Source organism: Tupaia chinensis, unplaced genomic scaffold (assembly GCF_000334495.1).
Source record: "Tupaia chinensis unplaced genomic scaffold, TupChi_1.0 Scaffold145652_1, whole genome shotgun sequence".
Classification (NCBI taxonomy): domain Eukaryota; kingdom Metazoa; phylum Chordata; class Mammalia; order Scandentia; family Tupaiidae; genus Tupaia; species Tupaia belangeri.
The window spans coordinates 667150-687512 of NW_006205509.1; the positions used below are offsets into that span (position 1 = coordinate 667150).

A 20363-nucleotide genomic window follows, 5' to 3' on the forward strand; every position below is an offset into this window, starting at 1 on the left:
GCTGCATAATTAGCAACTAGTGAGATCATAGTCTGGGGACGTTCTGGCATTACTGAGGCAAAGCCAGGGAAGCTTTGTACCTCATCACGCATGGCTCCAGCTCTAACAGCATTTCTGCTGAGGAAACTCTGTCCTTCTGGAACTTAAGTACGAAAGCAGAGGAAGAGAAAGAGTTGTGCCTGGGAAATGGGCTAGCCCAGATTCTGTGGTTTGTGGCATGTTGAAAACAGGCATATTGAATGAACCAGAGTGAATTGTCACTTCTTTTGCTATTTTTTCCCCTTGCTGATTTCTTTACAGAAGATTGTAAAGCTACATTTTCCTTGCACAGAGGAGGAGGATCGATCAGGCAAGCTCTATTTTATGGAGCAGTATGAGATTGGGAAATATTCTAGGTTTTGAAGGCAGCATACATTCTAATCGTAGGTCCATTCTTCAGTACCAAATTTGACCTTCTTAGGAGCCTGGAGAGACACTTTACACTTGTGATCTGAGTAAAGGGTTTTCTTGACTGCTGATGTCCTTCAACACTGGGAGCTTGAAACAGTATTTCCCAAAATGTGTTTCAAGGATTGTTTGTCCCCTAAGATACTTTGGAGACAGTGAGTTCCATAATCAGGTTCGTGAAACACAGCATTCTGTTTCCTCCCAGCTTTCGCCATGCTCGTTAGTATATTAAAAGCCTCTAAGCGGTTCTGCCATAAGCAGTTTTCTAAAGTATTTTGACACAGCAGTCCTATTTTCATGTAAAAGCTATTAATATCTGGAGAACTAGTGTATTTAAGATACATACTTTGGGAATGCCAGGCTATATTATCATTAGGAAAAATAATTGGGTCTAGTCTTAGTTTAGGCAAAGCCTAATTCTGTCTTTGATCCCCAGTCCCTCCCACTGGTCCCTTGGAGAGCTCTCCGGTGTGATCAGAAGAGCAGCTCCTGTTATCCCTGGGCTAATGAAGCCTAGCCCCAGCTGGATTGGAACCGAAGGCCTTCCTTCCACTGGGAAGGATGCTGTGCTACTCCTCTCATTATTCTAAGAGTGACTGAGACTGGAGGGACTGAAGGAAAACAAAAGTAGGAGAATGTTGGCTGGAATCAGTAGAGAAATGACCTAATCTTGAGAAACCAGACATCAGTGCTAGGTGCTTTCTTTTTCAATGAGAGTTGTGTATGTAGGCTTGGAAGGGGGATGTCTTAGGATAGGAATGCTAATTTCTCTTTTCCCCTGGGCAGAATCCTAATGCACCTGGCTAGCTGGTGGTGAGCAGGGGCTTTGGGGCCAACGTGGTGGGCTCCCCAAGGACACCCCTTTGAAACCAATGGATGCATTCACGGGCTCGGGTCTCAAGAGGAAGTTTGATGATGTGGATGTGGGCTCATCAGTTTCCAACTCAGATGATGAGATCTCCAGCAGTGACAGTGCTGACAGCTGCGACAGCCTCAATCCTCCTACAACTGCCAGTTTCACACGTGAGTGAGCTGCTCCCTGTCTGCCGCACTCACATCCCATAGCATCAGAGTCCATAGCCGCCCTTGAGACAGTCTACACTGCTTGGGGATTTGTCCTTCATGATAATCTTCCCTTGTTCTTTAGAGGAACTCATTGCTGAAATACCAGACAGTCTGATTTATTATAGCTGGTTTTACTTGTGTTATGGTGTGTGAGTCCCCAGAATGGGCTGGATTAGGAATCTAGGACTCCACCCCCTAACTCCTAGAGTCCCACAGAGTTTTAGCAAATTATAGCAGGACGTAATGTATTCTGCCTGGACAACTGTGGCAACTCCAGATTTCTTCATTCTTTTTTTTTTTTAATTGCCAGAGGGTGCTTGCACTTACCAGAGAGAGAGAGAGAGAACACCCCCTGGGCCTAGCAGGTGGCATAGTGGTTACAGTGCTGGACTTCCACATGACCAACCGCAATTTAAGTCCTGGACTGGCGACTTGAAAATCACACTGGGCACATGTGTGTGTGCATTCAAAATCCCAAGAGGAGAATGGAGGAGAAGGGATGGTAGTGTGGCCATTACCCCAGAGAGTGATTTCTCACTTTCCCTTTCACTCTCTCTCTGGCAAGCATACACACCCTATGGCAAAAACCTTACCCAAAACAAAAAGAACAAAGTACCCCCTGCCCCCATGGGCTGTGGTCTCTCAGTAATCCTTTTCTTCCATTTCTACATCCCATCAGGATTTAGGACATGTAAAATACATATGCACTCCTTGTTTTTCAAGCCACCAGGTCTATGACTTGAACTGTGTTCAGCTATGTGGAATCTGGCTTCCACTGCACTCTATTTAACCACTGCACTAGATCAGATCCAGATTTCTTTCTTTTTTTTTTTTTTTAGAGAGAGATTTTTGCTATATGGTGCATGCATTTGCCAGATTGACAGAGAGATACAGATAGAAAGCAAGAAATCACCCCCTGGGGGGGATGGCCATGCCACAATCCCTTCTCCTCCATTCTCATAGAATCTTGGGCATGTGCGCACAGGCACCTGGTATGAGTTTCAAGCCTCCAGATCTGAAATTTGAACTACAGTCGGCCATGTTGGGAGTCCAGCGTTGTACCCATTATGCCATCAGCTGGTCCCAAGATCAGATCCAGATTTCTTAATTGTTATGGCTCAGTTAGTTCTTCAAAAGAACTTCTGATACTGTAGATAAGGGGTTGCTCATGGCCTAATCTCTCTCATAATTTTTATAAATAAAATTTTATTGGGGGACCAACAGTTGGCATAATGGCTATGTCATTGGACTCCCATGTAGTCGGCCACGGTTCAAGTCCCAGACCCGGTGGCTTAAATTCATGCTGAGCGCATGTGTGTGCTTGCCTTAGATCCCGAGAGGAGAATGGAAAAGGGATCGCGGTATGACCATTCCACCTGGGGGGTGATTCCTTGTTTTCTGTCTCTCTGTTTCTCTCTGTCTTTCTGGTGAGCGCACATGCCCTATATCAAAAACCTCTCCAATAAATAAATAAATAAAGTTTTATTGGAACACAGTCACACTTGTCGTCTATGATTCCTTTCATGCTACAGCAAGCAAAGTTGAACAGTTTAACAGAGACCTCATGGTCTAAAATATTTATTCTCCAGCCCTTTATAGAGATAGTTTGCTCTAGATCCATCCTCTGCTATAGATCAGCATTGACCAATATAATTTTCTGTTTTGATAGCCATGTTCTGTGTTGGCATTGTCCAGTGGTAGCCATTAGCTATATGTAATTATTGAGCATTCAAAATATGAATTTAATTAGAACATAATTTCTTATTCATTAGAGAGGGAAGCACCCTTGACCAGGTCTTGGTCAGGTCGTGATCCCCTTTCCCCTGCCCTCTAGCCTGTCATGATTTTGGGCAAGTGCATACACGCCGACATGTTTTCGAGCCTACTGAGGGACTTGAACCCACAGTCAGCTATGTGACTTCCACCACTGCAGATCAGTTTGCTACTGACTGTACCACCAGACTAGGCCTAGTGGCAATAATTATTTTTTTTTAATTTTGTTTAACTTTAATTAACTTAAATTGGCACATGTGGCTAGTACCTGCTATACTGGACAGTTTATAGATTGTAATATCCAGAGATTACCTAGAGATGCTCCTCCCAGCTGATATCTAAAAATAGATTTGTAGTCATCTGTTTAGGTGAAGTCTGGAGGCAGTGGTATGAGCCAGCTGAAATTCAAGGTCCCTTCCCACTGTGCATTCATAATTTGAAAATATTAGAATTTTCTCTAGGTACAGGGAGCACATTGAGAGAAGAGTTCAGAGCATGGATGTATGAGAAAGAGTGAGGTCCCCAAATAGGATCTCTGGGTGAAAAACACCTGTCTGTGTTCCCTTCTCAGCTACATCCATCCTGAAGCGGCAGAAACAGTTGCGGAGGAAGAATGTACGCTTTGACCAGGTGACTGTATACTACTTTGCCCGGCGCCAGGGTTTCACCAGTGTGCCCAGCCAGGGTGGTAGCTCTCTGGGCATGGCCCAGCGCCATAACTCTGTACGCAGCTACACACTCTGTGAGTTTGCTCAAGAGCAGGAGGTGAACCATCGAGAGATTCTTCGTGAACACTTGAAGGAGGAAAAGCTCCATGCCAAGAAAATGAAGGTGCCTATGGTGTCTGGGGTCTGTGTGTCCTATATATCAATAGTAAGGTGAAGAGGGAAACCACATAGGTCCATTGATTTTTGTTCTCTTGTCCTTGGCATGTAGAGACTCCATATCTTTCTAATGAGAAGTCTCAGATTCGGAACCAAATCTCCATCTAGGGTTCCCTTTTTACCTCTGATGGGGAATCTACTGGACATAGCAAAATAGCTTCCCTAAAATTCTTCCTTATCCCCCAGCCCATTCCCCACCCTCAATTATTTTTGAGTTTAAAATGTGGGTACAGCAGATGGTATAATGGTTATATTGCTAGACTCCCACGTAGTCAACGACGATTTAAGTCCTGGACCCTGTGGCTTAAACCTCATGCTAGGCATGTGTACATGCATGCCCAAAATCCCGAGAGAGTGGAGAAGGGATTGCAGCATGGCCAAACACCCTGGGGGATGATTTCTTGCTTTCCATCTCTCCGTCTCTTTCTGCCTTTCCAGCAAGTACATGCACCCTGTGGCAAAAATCTCTCTTAAAAAAAAATGTGAATAGCTGGGGGCATGAGGTGCCATAGCGGTTACATTGCTGGACTCCCACATGCCTGACCGCAGTTCAAGTCCCAGACCCAGTGGCTTGAAACTCACACAGGGCATGTGTGTGCATGCCCAAAATCCCAAGCGGAGAATGAAGGAGAAGGGATTGCAGCATAGCCACCCCCCCAGGGAGTGATGTCTCACTTTCTTTCTTGTCTCCCTTTGTCTCTGCAATGAGTGCATGTGCCCTGTAACAAAAATCTCTCTAAAAAATTTTTAAAATAAATTAAAAAATAAAATGTGAACAGTTGAAGGCATTTAGGTCTGCCACCCCTGGAACCTGAGGAAGCAATTTTCAGTTTATGAAATGATTGTCCCTTGCCCAGATGCATAGAACAAGTTTTGGATCTTTCACATTTTCTAAAAGGATACTGCTGTCACTATAGCCCCCATCACCCTTAAGTGAGTCTTTTAGGTGTTAACAGCAGCATCATCGACTTGTGTAATACTGTGCCCACTGTCCAGCTCTTCAGAATTGGGAGGAAGAGAGGCAGGAGAAGGCCATCTCAGACGGCTCTTCAGGGCCACTTATTTGCTGTGTCAGCACTGTTTGGTACCACATCACACAAGTTTCCACCAATCCTCAAAAATGGTCCCCGGGAGTACCAGCAGTTAGTGTAATGGCTATGTCGCTGGACTCCCACGTAGTCCACCACAGTTCGAGTCCCGGACCCGGTGGCTTAAAACTCATGCTGGGCGCGTGTGCGTGCGTGCCCAAGAGCCCGAGAGGAGAATGGAAGAGAAGGGATTGCAGTGTGGCCATCCCTCCTGGGGAGTGATTTCTCGTTTTCTGTCTCTAATGTCTTTCTCTGTCTGTCTGGCGAGCGCACGCGCCCTATAGTGAAAATCTCTCCCCCCCCAAAAAAAAGAAAATTGTCCCCAGAGGGGCGGCAGGTGGCATGGTGGTTAAAGATGCTGGACTCCCATATGGCTGACTGCGATTCAAGTCCTGGACCTGGTGGCTTGCTTTCTCACTTTCCCTCTCTCTCTGATCAAACTGGAAAATAATAATAATAATAAATAAAGTCAAATGAAATGATTCTTTTAAAAAAATTGCCCCCAGAGTTCCTGCTTCCAAATTTGAAGAACACTGCTGTAAGCCTGGCCTGGTCTCTTTTGGGCCCAACGTATACTGACCCATATTAAAACAGGTGGCTGCATTATTTCTGGGCTTGTGGGTGAGATGCACCAGAATGTGGTAGGACTACAGAACTGCTGGCAGAGGGTGCAGGCTACCATATTTCATTGCTTTCTCCCTTTGAGAGCTCTGTCTCCTTCCTTCAGCCTCCTCCCAAAGCCTTACACCTGTTTTTCTAACTAGACTGACATTCAGGCTTCCCTTCTGTCTGAAGAATTCCATCACTGACCCTGTCACCTTCCTGCTGCTATAGCAACAGCTGGGCAAATAAACACTGCTCTCATCAATTGCAGCGCAGGCCTTCTCTTTCCCAAGGAGAAAACTCCTACCCTAAATCTGGTAAAGGAATGATCTGTCAAAATAACATACTATCCTGTTCTGTGCCCCTGCCCCCTCGCAGGAATTCTAGGGACAAAGCCAAGCAAACCCCAATATTCAGATACAGGATTCCTGCTACTTACTAGCAAGATACTTAGTGAACACCAGCACTGATGGCATTGAATACATCTCCATGTGTCAAAACAATACCCTTACTTTATCTTCCCCGGGCCCCGTTTACTCTTCTCTTAGAAATTCTTATTTTGAAGGAAGGCAGTTGGTCTAAGAAAATATGCATTTCGCATTTCCCATATACCTTTTGGGGTGTTGTTCCAATAGCTGTTTGGTGCTCTGCTGCTTTAGTTATCTATAATTTTTGTAAGATATTTATTTTATGTGGCCTTGAATCCATGATCTGAATAGTATGAATTGGGAAGTGTCCAGCTGTCCCAGTACTATTCAATGTTTTTTTTTTTTTTTGAGAGGTTTTCGCTATAGGGTGTGTGTGCTGGCCAGACAGACAGAGAGAGACATAGAGACAGAAAGCGAGAAATCACCCCCAAGGGGGGATGGTCACGCCGCAATCCCTTCTCCATTCTCCTCTCGGGATCTTGAGCACATACGCACACGCGCCCGGCGTGAGTTTTAAGCCACCGGGTCCGGGACGCAAACCACAGTCGACTATGTGGGAGTCCAGTGACATAGCCATTACACCAGCTGCTGGTTCCCAGTACTATTCAATGCTTTCCTCACTGATTTGAAGTGCCTCCCCCGTCCTGACGTCTTCAATTCTCATATCTACGTAGGGTTCTTCCGATTGCATTTCCAGTCCCTTTCCTTCGAGGGGAGAGCAGGGTATTTAGAAGGCCAGCCCTGGACAGAAGCAATCCTAAAGTCTGCAGAGTGGCTCTAGTAGTTGGCCTGCCTGGTATAAAAATAATAGACTAGGGAACACCAAAAGCCGCACTTTTACTTCTCATTTCTCTACACTCCCCCCAAAACAAACAGTAAATAGACGTGCAGCCTATCACCGCGGTCTGTTGCATCATACCTCTCCCAGGAGTTGTTCCTTTACCAGTACTACTCTGTGGCTGTCTGATGAAACAAACCAAGGGCTCCAGTCACTTGGCTTTTATCTTGCTAGCAGCTTCCAGAGCCCCAGGGATTATGAGGCCTCATTTTCTTTACTTGAATTCTCTAGTGAGTTTTCAGAACTCATTCAGCCACAGATTGTCTTCAATCTGTCCTTCCACTGAGATTCCCTTTCCTGGCTCTCTATCCATCTCAGCCCAGGAAACCCAGATTTCTTCCCACATATAGTACACTCAGTATTATTTATACCTCTGCACCTCACATACAGCTTTTCTTTGAAGTCAGAAAGACTGGAAAGGAGAAGGAACACATTTTTTTCTAGGCTCTTAGTTAGAAATGAAGGCATTCTTTGATAGCTGTTAATATTGGTTGTTAGGAAAGTCATGACATAGTTTTGTTTTTGGAGAGGTTTTTGCTAAAGGGCATGTACACTTGCCAGAAAGACAGAGACAGAGAGACAGAAAGCAAGAAATCACTTCCCAGGGGGGATGGCCACGCAGCAATCCCTTCTCCATTTTCCTCTCAGGATTTTGGGCACGCACGCACACGGGCCCAGCGTGAGTTTAAGCCACCAGATCCGGGACTCGAACCGCATCAACTACATGAGAGTCCAGTGACAGCCATTATGCCAACTGCTGGTCCCTGTTTTTCTACTTAAAAATGCATCATGACTGGGGACCAGCAGGTGGCATGGTGGCTAAGGTGCTGGACACTCCCACATGGCCGACCATGGTTTGAATCCTGGACCTGGTGGCTTGCTTTCTCACTCTCTCACTCTCTTTCTCTCTCTGTGTCTCTGTCTGGCCAAATTAAAATAAATGAGTGAATAAATAAAATTAAATAATTCTTTTTAAAAAAATGCATCATGACTTTCTTTTATTTATTTTTTTTTTTGGAGAGGTTTTTGCTATAGGGCGTGTGCACCACGCATGCACACACACCCGGTGTGAGTTTAAGCCACCGGGTCCGGGACGCAAACCGTGGTCAACTACGTGGGAGTCCAGCGACAGCCATTACACTAACTGCTGGTCCCTGCATCATGACTTTCTGATGACCCAATAATTTGCTTTCTTTTTTCCCTCTTCCCAGTACAGTGAAGCTCTTCTGTGTACACATATCAGTCACAGTGTGGGGCTTCAGATCCATAGATGAAGACCTGGCATCCTTGTAATACTCTTTTGTTTTAAAAATAATTATTATTTTGGGAACCAGCAGTTAGCGTAATGGCTATGTCGCTGGACTCCCACATAGTCGACCGTGGTTCGTGTCCTGGACCTGGTGGCTTAAAACTCACGCCGGGCGCGTGTGCGTGCGTGCCCAAGATCCCGAGAGGAGAATGGAGGAGAAGGGATTGCGGCATGACCATCCCCCCTGGGGGGTGATTTCTCGCTTTCTGTCTCTATGTCTCTCTCTGTCTGTCTGGCGAGCGCACGCGCCCTACAATGAAAATCTCTCAAAAAAAATTACTATTATTTTATTTAACTTTATTTTTAATTATTTTAATTTAACCAGAGAGGGGTCAGAGAGAGAAAGAAAGAGAAAAAATGAGAAAGTCAGCCGCCAGGTCCAGTACTTGAACCACAGTCCGCCATGTAGGAGTCCAGCACCCTCAACCACCACACCACCTGCCAGCCCCACCTTGTAATACTGTTAAATGTACTTTTTTTCCCAGAAAGTAGTTTTGGGTTCTGTGGGGTACAAGTTGAATGGTGTTTTGCATGGTTATGTATATATCCAGGAAACATCAGCCATTGATATACCTTCTTTCTCCTCCCTGTGTTAGAAAGTAAGTGAGCCTAAGTTAGGGTACATTTGTGAGAATACATTATCTTCTAGGAGGGGAGTTGAAACAAACATCTGAAAAACTTAGACCCAGAAAGGTAATATTCCCTGTCATGACAGGGTGATGTTAGATCTATGTAAGATTTCCTGTCTTCCTGGTCTGGATGAATTTTTTTTAAAGAATTATTTTATTATTATTTTAATTTGCTATAGGACATATACACTCACCAGAGAGAGAGAGAGAGGAGAAAGAGAGAGAGTGAGAAAGCAAGCTACCAGGTACAGGACTCGAACCATGGTCAGCCATGTGGGAGTCCAGCACCTTAACCAACATGCTACCTGCTGGCCTCTGTCTTTTGTTTTTGTGTGTGTTTTTTTTTTTGGAGAGGTTTTTGCTATAGGGCGCATGTGCTCACCAGGCAGAGAGAGACAGAGAGATAGAAACTAAGAAATCCCCCCCCCGGGGGGGGATGGCTACACTGCTGCAATCCCTTCCCCTCCATTCTTCTCTCAGAATCTTGGGCACGCATGCATGCGTGTCCGGCCTGAGTTTAAGCCACTGGGTCCGGGACTCAAACCGCAGTCAACTACGTGGGAGTCCAGCGACATAGCCATTACACTAACTGCTGTTCCCCCCCCCTTTTTTTTTAAGAGTGGGTCTCTGTTCTGATCCTCCTGCCTCAGCTTTCTAAGTGCTAGGAGTACCTGATTGCTTTCTAAGATTTATTTAATTCCATTTGTTATTATTATTTTAAATTTGACCAGACAGAGACAGAGAGAGAAAGGAAAAGCAAGAGAGCCAGCCACCAGGCAGGTCCAGGACTTGAACCAGTCGGCCATGTGGGAATCCAGCACCTTTAACCACCATGCCACCTGCCAGCCCCTGTACCTGATTTTTTACGGTAGGTTGGGAATTGAACCTGGGCTCCTTATGGGACCTCAGCCTGAGAAGTAACAGCATTAACCAGCATGTACCTACAGCTGAGCATGTATATTCTCTTGACCTGCACTGTCCAACGTGCTAGTCACTAGTCACATGCAACTATTTAATTAAAATGAAATTAAAAATTTAGTTTCTCTGGACCAGCCGAAGGCCTAATAGTTACATTGCTGGACTCCCACATGGTCAACCGTGGTTTGAGTCCCAGACCAGGTGGCTTAAAACTCACGCCAGGCACATGTACACGTGTGCCTAAAATCCCAAGAGGAGAATGGAGGAGACGGGATTGCAGCATGACCATCTCCCTGGGAGGTGATTTCTCATTTTCTGTCTTTCTGGTGAGCACACACGTCCTACAGCAAAAATCTCTCTTTAAAAAAAAATTAGTGGGAACCAGCAGTTAGCGTAATGGCTATGTCGCTGGACTCCCACGTAGTCGACCGCGGTTCACGTCCCGGACCCGGTGACTTAAAAAACTCACGCCAGGCGCGTGTGCGTGCGTGCCCAAGATCCCGAGAGGAGAATGGAGGAGAAGGGATTGCGGCGTGCCCATCCCCCCTGGGGGGTGATTTCTCGCTTTCTGTCTCTATGTCTCTCTCTGTCTGTCTGGCGAGCGCATGCACCCTACAGTGAAAATCTCTCCCCCCCAAAAAAAAAAATTAGTTTCTTAGTTGCCACTTCACTGGTGTACAGAAGCCACGTGTGCTAGTGGCTGCTGTGTTAATCAGCGTAGATATTCCTGTTACTGCGAAAGGTTCCCTGGACAGTGGTGCACTGCGGCTTGTGTTGCTAGCCCTCAGGAGGCTAACCTTTCCTGTTTCTTGGCAGCTAACCAAGAATGGGACAGTGGAGTCAGTGGAGGCCGATGGCCTGACTCTGGATGACGTTTCCGATGAAGATATTGATGTGGAAAACGTGGAGGTGGATGATTACTTCTTCCTGCAGCCTCTACCCACCAAAAGGAGAAGGGCCCTGCTGCGAGCTTCTGGGGTCCACCGCATTGATGCGGAAGAAAAACAAGAACTTCGAGCCATCCGCCTGTCACGGGAAGAGTGTGGTTGTGACTGTCGGCTGTATTGTGACCCAGAGGCATGTGCCTGTAGCCAGGCCGGGATTAAATGCCAGGTCAGTCCAAGTTGGCCTGAGTTGGTATATCTACACCAGGGTGGTAGGGGTTGTAGTGTGATGTGGGTGCCAGTGAACATGGGAGGCTGTCCATCCAGGGGTGGAGTCCCCAGCTGTAAATGCATCCCCAGTTCCACAACCCTCCTCCACCAACAATGAAAACAAGCATGACAGGATTCTTAGGCTGTGGAGTTACCTATTATCTTTTCTGCTTCACACCTCAGAGGTGAGAAGCAGCTGATAATAAAAGAATAAAGATTAGTATGTTTAACATCTAGTAACTATCCCTTAAATACTGATTCCTTGAGATAAGAGGAAGTGGAGATGTGAAGTGGGCCTACAGATTTTATCTGTAAACAGTTACAGTACTTCTGATCAAATTTTGTTAAAAATCAGGAGTTCTCAGATCCTGTAATTCAGGATCAGACTTGGCACTGCAGCTTAAATATTAGTTTCCTGAAAGATACAAAGTATCATCCCCTTGTTGGCCTTGTGATAAGGGACACTTCAGAAGATACATTTCTATTGAAAACAGCACCACCATCCCAAAGAATGCAATTTAACTGAAACTTGTATAATGAGGATGTGGTTGCTGAGTCCCTGTATTTGAATTTTTCCTAACCAACCTTTTCTTTCTTATTTTTAGCTAGGTAACAAATAGCTGTAGCAGATCTGGCCAAATATTGCTTTTCAGACTGAAGTCCCATAATGAATCAGTCTGTTATACACAGACCTGAGAACAGTCCTAAGAATTGGTGGAACTGGAATGGAGATTTCTATAAGTTGGTATCTTAGGAAGACATTATATATTTGTACATGCTTATTTGTTTACTTGTGTTTTTTATTTTTAATTTTGGTATTGTTTGATTTTTTTTTTCTTTTTCCTTTTTGGAATACAAAAGGGAAATAAAGTGGTAGAAAGCATCTCCTTTTCAGGTATCCCTGGCCTGTAAGTTAATTATCTTATTAACTGCTTCAGAACTAAAATGCTTAGCCCTCAGGGGAGAACGAAGCAGGGTGTGAGAAGCTAGCTATCATAAGCGCCTTCCTTCCAGGCCCTTCTTTGCTTCATTTCTCCAGAATGTGTTGCTTTAGACTGACTAGCAAGGTCTTCCGCACACTTTCCCATCCCTGTCATGGCAGAAGGTTGTAGGCTTGAGCCCTAGCCTTCTAATGTCTCAGTGAACAAGGTAAGTTCTGGAAAAGTCTCTGAGGCACATCTGTTTCTTCTGCTGAAAACCAACATTCGAGAGGTTATCTCTGGCCTTTTTAAGGGAAGAACCCTTAGATGCGAATTTTGTCTACTTATTTAGGAGAGGAAGCAAAGCCCTAGAGGAAGAGAGAAATGGCTCTCTTGAGGTCGCACCACTAATTAATGCTGAGCTGGGATTGAAATGCAAGTGGCCTGATAACTACCATCTAGTGCTGTTAGCTCACGCTGCATGTTACGTGTGAACTGGTTGCTTCTCTTCTTGTAAGACCTCAAATCTCAACTGCCTGTGTTTGCAAGCTAATGTCTCCTACCTCCATTGTTAAGTCTTGTTGGTCTCATCTTCAGCCTCCTTCTCCCCCACCCCAGGTGGATCGCATGTCCTTTCCATGTGGCTGTTCCCGGGATGGCTGTGGGAACATGGCTGGGCGCATTGAATTTAATCCAATCCGGGTCCGGACTCATTACCTCCACACCATCATGAAGCTAGAGCTGGAGAGCAAGCGGCAAGTGAGCCGCCCGGCAGCCCCGGATGAGGAGCCTTCACCTCCTGCCAGCTGCAGCCTGGCAAGTACACAGGGCTCGGAGACACAGGACTTCCAGGAGTTTATTGCTGAGAATGAGACAGCAGTGATGCATCTGCAGAGTGCGGAGGAACTGGAGCGGCTCAAAGCAGAGGAAGACTCCAGTGGCTCTAGTGCCAGCCTGGACTCAAGCATGGAAAGCCTGGGTGTGTGTATCCTGGAGGAGCCCCTGGCTGTTTCCGAAGAGCTGTGCCCAGGCCTTACGGCCCCCATTCTCATCCAGGCTCAGCTGGCCCCTGGCTCCTCTGTCCTGTGTTTTGCTGAGAACTCGGACCACCCAACTGCCTCATCCGTGAACCCCCCATCTTACTTGAACAGTGGGCCTCTGGTCTATTACCAGGTAGAGCAGAGGCCAGTCCTGGGAGTAAAAGGAGAGCCTGGTACAGAAGAAGGCCCAGCCTCTTTCCCCAAGGAGAAGGATCTGAGTGTCTTCTCTCTCCCTGTTACCTCACTGGTGGCTTGCAGCCCCACAGACCCAGCTGCCCTCTGTAAATCAGAGGTGGGCAAAACACCCACCCTAGAAGCGCTATTGCCCGAAGATTGTAACTCTGAGGAGCCTGAGAACGAAGACTTCCACCCCTCTTGGTCCCCCTCAAGCCTCCCCTTCCGCACAGACAATGAAGAGGGCTGTGGGGTGGAGAAGACCCCACAGCAGAGTGAGGACCGGCCCTCTGAAGAGTCTTCTCTAGAACTCCCCCTGGCAGTGTGACATGGGGATGGAGATTCTGCCTCTTACCCATTCTATTTATTCCCTTATTTTATCTAATGCCATTTCAAAACAAAACTGTAGAAGCAGCTGCTGCTCCCATGTTATTTTATTGGGGTCTTTGGGGAATGGGTGGGAAAGGATTGTTTATACAAGTATTTTTAAAAAGAGAAACAGTACTGGGAGACTAGCCAGAGGAGGCTGGATAGTCCCAAATACTGAGCTTTCTGGGCCATTGGAACAAAGAACTAGGATCTTACAGGAGAAGCTGGGTACTTCAAGCAGCTATTCTTTATGTAGGGACCAGAACATAAGAATTCGAACAGCACGGCAAAGCCCCTTCTCCTCTCCTACGCTCCAGGTGAGGTACAAGCTCATTTTTCTTAGTGGTTATCTTGATATCCCGTTTTGGTGTACCATAATATTACAATTGGAAATGTCACCTGGTCCTGTCTAGCAAGGAGGGGGCTGAAGGGTCTCTGCTTCTGTACAAAACCTCGAGGATTTATAAAAACTTAACGTGCTTTCCCCCAGCCCCCTAGTTGGTAAATAAGTTAATATTTGACATGTTTGGTGTTCTCCAACCTGTTCCCCACACTGGGGACTCCTGGTCTGTTAACTTGAATTGTTTTCCACATGTTCTTAGGTACTGGAGTTAAACTTGTCTGTCCTTCCATCCACTTTTCTCTGAAGAGCTAGCCTGGCTGGGATGTGGTATAAAGAACCTATGTCTTCTGTGTGTCTAACACTAGCTCTGGCAGGGGGCGTTAGGCGGGGCCTCGCCCACTCCCGGAGAGACCTGTATGGAGCACTAACTATCCAAAGGAGGCAGCAGGAACGGGCTGCTGTCTGGAAAGATGACTTTATTTGTGCCACGCTTGCTTTTCACCCAGGTTTTCTTCCCCTCTTTGGGAGATCGGAGCTTTAATGGAATGTAGGATGTGGCAATCTAAGGTCACCAACTAGTGTGTGCGTTTATTTTTTTCTTTTCTTTCCTGTATCTACCCTCGTGGTCCTTGTTGGTTATACAGGGTTAGAGAGTTCTTATACCAATCCAGTTCAACCTCAAGAATTACACATGTTTATTGGACCCCTCCATCTTGATGATACATGGAAATGGGAAGTCAAACCAATTCCTAAATGCCACATACAACCACAAGACTGCAAAGGATTCAAGTTCTGATCATCTTTGAAGTCTATAGGGTTAGACTCAAATTTCGTTCTTACCTTTGCCAGGGAGGAACGTGGTTCCTGTTCCTTTTATGTCCAACTTGTGTCCCAAGATGACTGCTCCACTGAACACTGATTCGTTAGCAAAGTTATCTTTGCTTGTTTTAAAATGGAGGCAGCAGGGAGCAACACTATCTCTAGCATGCTTTACATCATGCTTCCCTTATGGTTTATTAACCAGGAAAGAAAAAAAAAATGAAACTTTCCTTTCAGTGAGAGAGATCTATTCCTAGTTACCTTGCTCATAAAGCCTTTTCATGTGGGATATAAGGTCCTGGGGTCTCAAAGCCGCTTTCATGTGTGTCACAGCAGCATTTCATAAAATCTAAACTCGAAGCCTGAAAGGCCTTCTATGTAATATTTTTTTCCCAACGCTTCCTGCCTTTCCTGTTCATTCCTGTTTTTGCGTGGTTTTATGTTTGGAGGGGAGTTCTTATTAAGTACCTAAGTCCGTACGTCTCCCCAGCCTCACAGAACAGAGCTGAGAAAAGCGTCTGAGACCTAGATGCTGTCCTGAGCTGAGCTCCCCTCCCTTACCCTAGACCTGTACCCTCGAACACAAGCCTGATGTTTACTGGAAAATCTGGCCTTTTATGTCCAACTTGTGTCCCAAGATGACTGCTCCACTGAACACCACTGATTCGTTAGCAAAGTTATCTTTGCTTGTTTTAAAATGGAGGCAGCAGGGAGCAACACTATCTCTAGCATGCTTTACATCATGCTTCCCTTATGGTTTATTAACCAGGAAAGAAAAAAAAAATGAAACTTTCCTTTCAGTGAGAGAGATCTATTCCTAGTTACCTTGCTCATAAAGCCTTTTCATGTGGGATATAAGGTCCTGGGGTCTCAAAGCCGCTTTCATGTGTGTCACAGCAGCATTTCATAAAATCTAAACTCGAAGCCTGAAAGGCCTTCTATGTAATATTTTTTTCCCAACGCTTCCTGCCTTTCCTGTTCATTCCTGTTTTTGCGTGGTTTTATGTTTGGAGGGGAGTTCTTATTAAGTACCTAAGTCCGTACGTCTCCCCAGCCTCACAGAACAGAGCTGAGAAAAGCGTCTGAGACCTAGATGCTGTCCTGAGCTGAGCTCCCCTCCCTTACCCTAGACCTGTACCCTCGAACACAAGCCTGATGTTTACTGGAAAATCTGGCTTTATGGAGGAAATAGTTCTTTTCAGAAAGTTCATGCTAAAAAGGGAGGGTGAGCTCTACACATTCCCTCTTCAGGACGTCTCCAGCTGCTCAATAGGGACAATTAGCCTTTGGGATCAAACCAGGAGTTTAAATCTGTAATAATTAAACACATTGCTCACTCACAAGATATTTGATATATCTGAAAAAACTATAGTTTCTTCATCTAAGTCCATCCCTTTATTAACTCTACAGTTTGACTCACACTTATCTCAAACTTCTGAATGCTAAATATTAACATTTAGCATTAACCGTCTTCTCAAGCAAAGGGCCTTTTATACACAGCCTAGTCCATCTAATTTCTGGTGCTACCTGAGTTGGACAGAATTATGGCTCATGGTTCCTAGGAAAGCTAGGCCTCTGGTCATAGAAGCAGACAGCTTCAGTCCCACTCGGTCTAAGCCTAGATAAAAGAAATGACTCTTACTACCACCACTCTTATTGTTTTCCAATTTCCTCTCCCACATACTGTACACAGGTAGTATTTTCCAATGTGAATCCAAAGCTTGTCTGTTTCTCTTAAAATTTTTTTTCCCTTTAGGTTCTTTACATTGTGATAATGCTGTATTTAAAGAGAATATTTAAATGTAATATTAAAGAAATATTCAAAAGAATGTTATGTTATTCTTTATCTTAGCAGGCCACGGTTCAGTCACTTGTTAGAGAAAAGATGTTTCTCCAGCTTTGTGCATAAAACTAATTAGGTCAGTTAGGAATTAATGTTAACAGAAACATTTTGTAATGGAAAAACAGAATATTGTCTTTGGAGTACCAGGAGCTTGACTTGCTTCATATGCCCTTATGTGCCCCATTAGGCTAAGTAGGCCCGGTTCCTGCCCTGCTGGGGCTCTGCCCTGGCTATGGTCCCTACTCTTGGGTCCCCTTTTCTCATTCCAGTAACTTCAAATCGGTTCCTTCAAAACTTCCATTCCACCAGGTCTAGTCCAACCAGTTAAATCCCCATTAGTTGAGTTAGGTCAGTGTTGTGAAAGGGGCCTTAGCAAAATTATTATAGAGTATGCATAAGTCATTTCCATCAACTGGTTTCAGGCAGTCTTTACTTAGGTTTAGAAACAGTGCTTTATGCATTTATAATGACTTATTACAGAACTATGCGTCGCTGGTGTACACACACAAAAGTTAACCTAACTTACTATCTTGATACAGAGATTTCCTGGTCTCCCTGGCTGGGCAGGTAATTAGTACCTTAAGAGTTTGATCCATGGCCTAAAGGAGGCAGCCACTGTCACTTACAGTGGGATCACTGCAACACAGTGGAGGTAGCCAAGGGTGGCTATACCATAGCCCAGAAATTAAGACTGAGAGTGAAGGCTAAATGCCAGGGAAGTGGTTAAGAAGCGCTTGTATTTTGTTTTATCTTTTCCATTAGAATGTTCCCGTAAGTTATTAAAAAACAAACACATACACACGGTCAAGGTGTTCAAAGGATTTAGAAAGGAAAGGGCAAGTGGTTAGGTCATGCCAGTAAGGAGGACCAAAGTAAAACCCCCTAGTTTTTGGTCTTATCAGAAAGGACTGAGGGGAGCACTGAAGAACATGCAAGAATGTACACGCTCTAGCCTAACAGTGCTGTTCTCGCCAGCAAGAAATTCTTCAAACAAACAAAAAGCTTAAAGAATATGGTAGTGGAGGAGTCCTAGGCCAAATGAGGATTCCCACGTGAGGCAAAAAGTGACTTCCTAGGATTTAACACATCACAGTAAGAGGCCAGCAGAAGTTGCTGCCAGCTCCAGATAATTATGAAGACAGGATTGCACCTCACATGGGCCACCCCTGGAAAAACGGACTGAATGCGAGTTGTGAGGGAAGTTCCTGTGGTTCCCATGTGGTGCCACACCATGGAGACCATGGCACGTGCTCCTCTGCCTCCCACACACCTAACAGTGCACACAGACTCTGTTGACAAGTGCTGCTTGGTCCCACATCGCTAGACCTTGTGACTGCAGGACAACGCCATTCACTCCATGTGTCACTCAGCGCCTTGTCCCAAGGTAGTTGGTGGAAAGCAGGACCACGTTGTGCAGCAAGAGGGACAGCTCAGCTTCTGAAAACACCAGCAGTGTTAGCGGTTTGGCTAGGGAACAATTTGCCCTCTAACTGCCTTGGCATACAGAGCTTGAAACTAGGGGCAGACAGCCAAGCACCAGGAGGTGTGGCATTAAGAGGCTATTGTTTGCAAAGCTCCCAGCTTTATTCCAGCCTGGCATGCATGCTTTCCTTTCCTTCTATGATATATTCATATCAACTCATCCTCTATCGCCTGATCCTCATGTGATAACGGCAGAAAACTCAGAGATGGTAGTATACTAAACACCTCATCACCTTGGGATTCTTCTGACAGAAGTTAGCAAACCAAGGACTTTTCTTAGCTTCAAGATTAGTAGGCCTATCCTGGTATCCAGGTCTAGAAAACATACAGACTGAGCCAAAGGTTCCAAAAAGGAGATCGACAGCAATCCCCCCTCCCCACTCCCAGATAATTTTTCTTTAGCTAGTAAAGTGTTTTTGTTTTATTTTGAATTTGAATGCCTTTAGACCAGCACTTTTCAATTGGGACAGTTCTACCCCTCTTCCCTCAAAGCTGGGATATTTGGCAATGTCTGGAGACATTTTTGGTTGTCATACTGGGGTTTTATGGGCATCTAGTGAGAAGAGGCCAGAGGCATGAATAGCCCCTCCACAACAAATCATCAAGAGTGCGAAAGGTAAAAATTCGGCTTCAGACTAGCATGCGCCCGCCGTTTCCACCCCCTCACTACTCCTGTCTTGACAGTCTACTTCACTACCTTTAGACATGGAGCAGGCATGTGAGTAGGCAGGTGAGTTTGAGCCCTTTCATTAGACAAGGGTCTCATACCACTCAGTAATTAACTCCAAAATAATCTCAGAATAAAACACAAAAGTAGGGCTGGCCAGTGGTGTGGTGGTTTAGGCAGCTAGATCCCATGTGGCCAACTGTGCAGGGCCCAGTGGCTTGAAGAACACACTAGGTGCCTGTGCATGCATTGCCCAAAATCCTGAAAAAAAAGGAGAAGGGATTGCATCATGACTATCCATGGGAGTGCTTTCTCACTTTGCCTCTCTCTCTGTCTCTGAAAAGCACATGTGCCCTCTGGCAAAATTTGTTAAATAAAAATGTAAATAAAATTTTAAAAAATAGCTTGGAATTCAGAGGCATAACCACAGAAATGTGTCTTACCTTTCAGGCTGCAGGAAATCTGCAGCCATTCACCCAGCCATGTTCGACACCTTTCTTCAGCAATATGGGTAGAATTCAGGCCACGAAGGTAACAAGCCTATACCACTCAGAAGAGAAACAGTCCTTACTGATCACAGAGTGAGTATGCCAAAGAACTGGAAATCCGCAATTACTACTAAATCTCCTTTAAGTAAGTTATAACCTAATGCCCATAATAAACCTTTCACTGTGGCAATCTGAACTGCTGATGGATAACAGGACAAGCAGAGGCCTATATAATCTAACACCATAGGTCAAAAGTGTAGCGTCCCTATGGCCGGCAGATGGTGTGGTGGTTAAAGGCACTGGACTCCTACATGGCCGACTATGATTTGAGTCCCGGACCTGATGGCTTGCTTTCTCACTTTCTTTCCCTCTCTTTTGCTCTCTTGCACTGTCCCTCTAGTCAAATTTAAAAATAAATAAATAAATAAAGCTAAATAAAATAATTCTTTAAAAAAAAAAAAGTGTAGTGTCCTTGATTTATAATTGTCAGAAGAAACATGAAACATACCAAAATTACTATGGTCAATTCCTTCCCACTAGTTCACTTAAGAAAAAAACACAGAAATGAGGTGAGTGGGGCCAGCAGGTTGCAGGTGGAGGTTAAGATGCTGGATCTTATATGGTCAGCTGTTTGTTTATAGAGTCCTGGACCCAGCAGCTTGAAAACACAGCAGGCACGTGTGCATGTGTGCCCAAATCCAGAGAGAAAACTAGAGAAGGCATTGCAGTATGGCCATCCCCCTGGAGGGTTATTCCTCACTTTCCCTTTCTATCTTTCTCTTTCACTTTCCCTTTCACTTTCTCTGTTTCTCTCTAGCAAGTACACACACCCTATAACAAAACTAAAAATAATTTAATTAATTAAATAAAAAATAGAGAGCTGGGGGGCCAGCAGGTGGCATGTGGTTAAAAGTGCTAGACTCCAGGGATCAGCAGTTAGCATAATGGCTATGCTGCTGAACTCCCATGTAGTCAACCACGGTTCGAGTCCCAGACCTGGTGGCTTAAACTCATGCCAGGCATGTGAGTGCGTGCCCAAGATCCTGAGAGGAGAATGGAGGAGAAGGGATTGAGGCGTGGTC

At 45.2% G+C, this 20363-nt stretch overlaps 2 protein-coding genes across 2 annotated transcripts in view; one reads left to right on the forward strand and one right to left on the reverse strand.

The window, feature by feature from the left end:
* Positions 1–6: 6 nt before the first annotated feature.
* CSRNP2 (cysteine and serine rich nuclear protein 2) lies at positions 7–14400 on the forward strand. Its single transcript, XM_006168148.3, has 4 exons — positions 7–1470; positions 3857–4116; positions 10799–11095; positions 12675–14400. The coding sequence occupies exons 1-4, from the start codon at positions 1320–1322 to the stop codon at positions 13596–13598; spliced, it is 1632 nt and encodes a 543-aa protein (XP_006168210.1). The 5' UTR covers positions 7–1319; the 3' UTR covers positions 13599–14400.
* A 2643-nt stretch (positions 14401–17043) lies between these two features.
* Positions 17044–20363, reverse strand: part of LETMD1 (LETM1 domain containing 1) — a gene marked incomplete at its 5' end in the record, with an annotated part of 13965 nt that continues 10645 nt past the window's right edge. Inside the window, 2 exon segments of the mRNA XM_027768136.1 lie at positions 17044–18081; positions 19237–19333. Of these exon segments, the coding sequence (XP_027623937.1) occupies positions 18011–18081; positions 19237–19333 (168 nt within the window).